General features: G+C 42.7%; 1 protein-coding gene across 7 annotated transcripts in view; it reads right to left on the bottom strand.

Moving 5' to 3' along the window:
• Nucleotides 1-3,026: 3,026 nt before the first annotated feature.
• The window catches only part of LOC109510841 (centrosomal protein of 164 kDa-like), a 33,152-nt gene continuing 30,888 nt past the window's right edge, over nt 3,027-5,290 (bottom strand). For 4 of the 7 annotated variants that reach the window (XM_019861478.1, XM_019861484.1, XM_019861482.1 and 1 more), the window contains one exon: nt 3,028-3,405. In XM_019861478.1, the coding sequence (XP_019717037.1) occupies nt 3,309-3,405 (97 nt within the window). In that variant the 3' untranslated portion in view covers nt 3,028-3,308. Of the gene's footprint in view, nt 3,406-5,290 lie in introns of all 7 variants that reach the window. The other 3 variants (XM_019861480.1, XM_019861479.1, XM_019861485.1) reach the window with 2 other exon arrangements.

Raw genomic sequence — 5,290 nt, 5'->3', positions numbered from 1 at the left:
CAACGGCGACGAAAACAAAATTACGAAGTAGACTGGACATAAACCACACACTTGAGGTGTCATTGTCTCCTATTACCCCGAGATGGAACCGTCTGGTTGCAGAAAATCAAGCTCAGTGCTGTGGTGAGTCGTCATTTTCATGCACTTGGAATTTGCGTTGTATTTTGAAGGCATTAAACATTGCCATAGCGATGGGAGTGTTGCGGCCAGATTAGACGCTCCTTGTGTTTATTATATTTCGAAAACGCCACAGTTTTCATGCAGCTCATACCATATTATTTCGTTGTATTATTTCCGCCACACCTTAAATGCCGGTCCCTGAAAATATTGTCTGACATAAACCGGTCCGTGGGGCAAAAAAGGTTGGGGGCCCCTGGTTTAAAGCACAGTGAAGCTGCGCGAATGAATGAGAAGAGAGTTCGTAACCAGTAATAAGAAGCTGATTCGGAACAAAAGTTGAGCGCGTTGTAGCGCATATTTAGTCAATGACATGTCCACACAATTGTACGTACTTTTTGACATTTTAGGGGGAGCTGAGCTTCCCTTGCAGTCTGAGAGCAATCGCCTCTGTATTGTATGCACAGTTCAGTATTGTATAATAACTGTAAAAAAATAAAGCTATCAAGTAGCAAGTACAACTTTATTGTCAAATGTGCTGTATGTGAAACATACACACATTGAAACGCCTCACTTTTTTTTTTTTTTTTTTTAAATAAATCCTACTTCACAGATTTCACTTATCACGTGATAATATCACGGGTTCTTTTTGGAACATAAGCCCCGCGATGAACGAGGGATTACTGTATTATGTTTTTTGTTGCTTCGTGCATGAATAACATTAACATAAACCCTCACCATGGAAAATGCGAAAAGAAATGCATATGACGCAGCTTTTAAGTTAAAAGCAATCAAGCTGGCTGATAAAGAAGGGAAAAGAGCTAATGCACGTAAATTTGGCATCAATTAAGCATTGGTGAGATGTTGGAAACGGCAGCGGGAAGAACTGGAGCAGTGTAAAAAGACGACAGATGCTTTCAGAGGTAATAAAAACTTTCTTGAAGACTGGGTGAACACAGATAGAAGAGATGGCCAAGGTGTTTCCGCTGTGCAGATCAGACTGAAAGCCAAAACAAACGCCGCCAAAAAGAGAATCTGGATTTTAAAGGAGGACCGTCGTGGTGTCTCAGATTTATGAAATGAAAAGGTCCGTCCATCAGGGCACGGATAACTCTTTGTCAGCCACTCCCTCCCGAGTACGAGGAACAAGACACAAATTTTCACAAATTCATTCAAACAAAGATAGCAGAGAATTCCACCCGACCAGACGGCATCATAAATATGGATGAAGTACCGCTGACGTTTGACTTGCCCCTCACTAGGACCGTTAACAAGAATAGGTGAAGCATCTGTCATATTGAAAAGGACCGGCCACGAGTGGACACACTTCACCTGTGTTTTGGGCTCCACTGCGTCCGAATTGAAGTTTACACCAATGGTAATTTTTAAACAGATTACCGGTACTATGCCAAAAGAAAAGCTCACGAAAGACATCGTCGTGAAAGTTAACCACAAAGGGTGGATGGTAGAAAACCTCATAAAGCTATGGTTGACCGAGTGTTACAGCAAGCGACCGGGAGGATTTTTTCATAGAAAAAAAGCATTACTCGTTTTGGACAGCATGAGGACTCATATTACAGACTGTGTGAAAGCAGCCATCAAAAGGACAAACTCCATTCCGGCTGTCATTCCTGGGGGGAAAAACAAAATATTTGCAGCCACTTGACATTCGTGTGAATCGAGCATTTAAAGGGGCGCGCCGAGTTAAAGGTTTGGATGACCAGCGGAGAGAAATCGTTTACCAAAACTAGGCGTATGTATGAGAAGAGCAATTTTTGCACAAGTCTGACAGTGGATCCTGTCAACGTGGAGCAGTATGGCAAAAAATCCACCGCGACCAACAGGTTTTGCAAAGTGGGTCTGCTGTGTGACGGAGAGGACAGCACACGCTCAGGAGTGAATTTGCCTCAGAATGAGAATGACACTGAAAGCGACAACGGAAGAGGGACTGAGAAAGTGTGTGACAATCTGGGGCTATTCAAATCCAACACTGAGAAGGAAGACTTCCATGGCTTCAGTGCACAGGAGGAAGATGAAGACAGCGAACAGTGACTTTTATGTTTTTTTTAACCAGCCCTGTTTGTTCTTTTTTACTGCCGTGGTACTGCTGTGTTGCTGCTGCGTTACATGCACTGTCTGGAAAAAAGAATTTAAGGTATGTTATAAAAATATTGAAAACACTTTCTGTGTACCGACTTTCTTTGCAAATATGGTACAATGTGGGCACCTGCCGTTAAGACAGGTGCGTCTTATGTGTGTACAAAATGTTTCTTCCTTTAAAAATGTAGTGGGTGCAGCTTATAATCGGATGTGCTCTATAGTCCAGAAATTACGGTAAACATTATGATGTTAGACTTTAAGGTGTATTCATTATTCCTGAGGTGTCCATTTGTAGTTGTTCACGGTATCATTATCTTACATTATTCTACATGTGTTATAATGGAGGGTCCGGTGGACGACGACTCGTTAAGATAAGAAAACCTTTATTAGTCTCGCAATGGAGAAATTCCCAATTCACAGCAGCAAAATTATGAAAGGAAGAAGTTGAAGAACAAAATATCGGAGCTGCTGGAGAGGCAGCCACTCTCGCGGCGCCATCTTGAAGTCAAAATAAAATAATTAGCACATAGTTCGCGCATTGACCGTCACAGTGCAGAGGTACCGGGTTTGTGGCCTTCCTGTTTGGAATTTGCACGTTTCGCCCGTGCCTGCGTGCGTTTTCTCCGGGTACTCCGGCTTCCTCCCACGTTCCAAACACATGCATGGCAGGTTGATAGAACACTAAATTGTCCCAAGGTGTGAGTGTGAGCGCGGATGGTTGTTCGTCTGTGTGTGCCCTGCGATTGGCTGGCAACCGGTTCAGGGTGTCCCCCGCCTACTGCCCGAAGACAGCTGGGATAGGCTCCAGCATCCCCGGCGACCCTTGTGAAGATAAGCGGATCAGAAAATGGATGGATGGATGGATGTGCTGTACTGGGGGAAAAAGAAAAAAAATCGACCCACTGCCCCAGCAGCCCGCATCTGACAAACATCCAGCTGGTCAGCAAATAGCAGGTACTTGTCTCAACTGGTCCGTGATGCAAAAAAATGTTAGGGACCACTGAATTTGAGAAGCTTAGAGTTGTGCTATCCTCTGTTGTTCAAAATCTTCAGATAGCGCAACCCAGCAGGACTCCGCAGTGCTGTTATCATCAGTAATGGTAGACTCTGATCTGATCCTTGTCATCCAGGCCAAGCTGGACGAGGTTGCTCTGGGAAGATGAAGCCTGATAGCGAGTGAACAGAGGTCTGAGGCACTCAGTTAAGGTCATGAACAATTCACACGACAATCTATTTGTTGTTTTTGAAAAAAAAATTAAACAAAACAACAACAAAAACCTGTCCTGTTCAGCTTCATGGTACCATGCTGGAACATTTTGGCTGTGTAACAGGTGAGTTTGACCCACTCTCCCGGTTTCTATTTGTGTTGTGATAAAAATTGAAAATTGATTGATTGAAAACGCAGTTGCACTGAACAACGTTTGGAAGGTACAGACAGTGGGAAAAGAGCGAATCGAGCAACAGAACGACAGGCAGGGCTTGGCCTCATCTAGGTTTCATATTTGAAGTGAATTTGGTCAAAAGACATTAACAGTGAATTTAACCCTTTCGTGGAGAGCGGTTACTACAGTGGACAGCTTCTCATGTTATCAAGTTACAGGGTGCATAAAAGGGTTAAATTCACTAGCAGTATTAGCCACAGCCGAGTTTACAGTATTTTACAGCGATTAGCCACTACTTGAGAACAATTTCTAATGAGCCATACTTTCAAGAAGATAAATACATATACTTAAGGTATTAAAACTTCATGAAAGATATGTTTACATCTCTTGGAATGTAACATTGACACAATGATATCCAAATTTGTCAGCACTTCAAAAAAGCCACGTGTGGTGTTTCGAATGTGATTATTTTTATTAAATAAATAAATAAATTTAAAAAAAAACACATAACAGCGTTCCTCTTCAACCTTTTCGACAACTTGCATTAGCTGCTTCTGTAGCATTGCGCTTTCTACCTTGGGAACATAAAAGCAGATTGTGTCCTTGAAAAGGGTATGGTATTACCACAGATTCCACAAATTTGCCACATTTACTGGCTGAATATTGGCACTCATATAATTCCTCTAGACCAGTGGTTCTTAACCTGGGTTCGGTCAATCGGTCTCAGGGGTTCGACGAAGCCTCTGCCATGGAGGTTAAGACACACCCGACTCAAGATATCAGTCATGACACGCCCACTTGGCCATCGCTGGTTGGAGACAATCACTTTACATTACTTGTCCAATCAGTGCTGTGGGAAAGTTCATCCGCTCAGTAGTCACCGTGTGACTGTCGTGATAGTACTTCATACAATTTTAAAAAAACTATACTTAGGCCATGTAATTTTATTTACCGTAAAGTCCGGATTACAAGCCGCTACTTTTTTTCCACACTTTCAACACTGCGGCGTGTAATATGAAGCGGCTTTTTAATTTTTTTTTTTCCCATCACGGGAAAAGCATGGACCAATAAAATGAATGAGTCTTTCACTGAGGTCCAATGAGATTGTATGATTAATCACAACTTCCGCTCTTTTTGCCATAGCGGGGGGGATGTGTTACTCGGCAACAGTCGACCAATAAAATGACTGAGTAGTACACAGGGGTCCAATAAAATTGTATGATTACCGGTAATCACAACTTCCTTATTTCAGTCTTTCTTCTAACCCTGATCAACATGGAGAATACCAGACGAAAAGCATATGATGCAGCTTTTAAACTAAAAGCGATCACTCTGGCAGTTAAAGAAGGAAATCGAGCTGCTGCCCGTCAGGCGTAGAAAAAAAAGTAGTGTGTTTCTGGTAACCCGACCGACCGAGAACTTCTACGTCGAAAAAAAACTTCACGGTCGGCATTTTTTTCAAACAACCCTCGACATTTTTGAGTAGAGGGTTACATTGGTGCAAACGCTCACTATATTCACGTTGAGCGCGTGCATCGTTTGCCCTGTCTTCTGTCAACAACATTGAAACATGGCGGCGGCCGCGATCCCCGACGACAGTTTAAACTGCGTTTTTTGTGTTAGAGTCGCGTGCTCGCACCGTAATGTTAAGAAAATAGCATCCATTGATGTATCGAAAAAATAAAGCGAAC

The sequence above is a fragment of the Hippocampus comes genome, unplaced genomic scaffold (genome assembly GCF_001891065.2).
Source record: "Hippocampus comes isolate QL1 unplaced genomic scaffold, H_comes_QL1_v1.1 scaffold122, whole genome shotgun sequence".
Taxonomy (NCBI): domain Eukaryota; kingdom Metazoa; phylum Chordata; class Actinopteri; order Syngnathiformes; family Syngnathidae; genus Hippocampus; species Hippocampus comes.
This window is presented reverse-complemented; position numbering and strand designations above follow the sequence as displayed.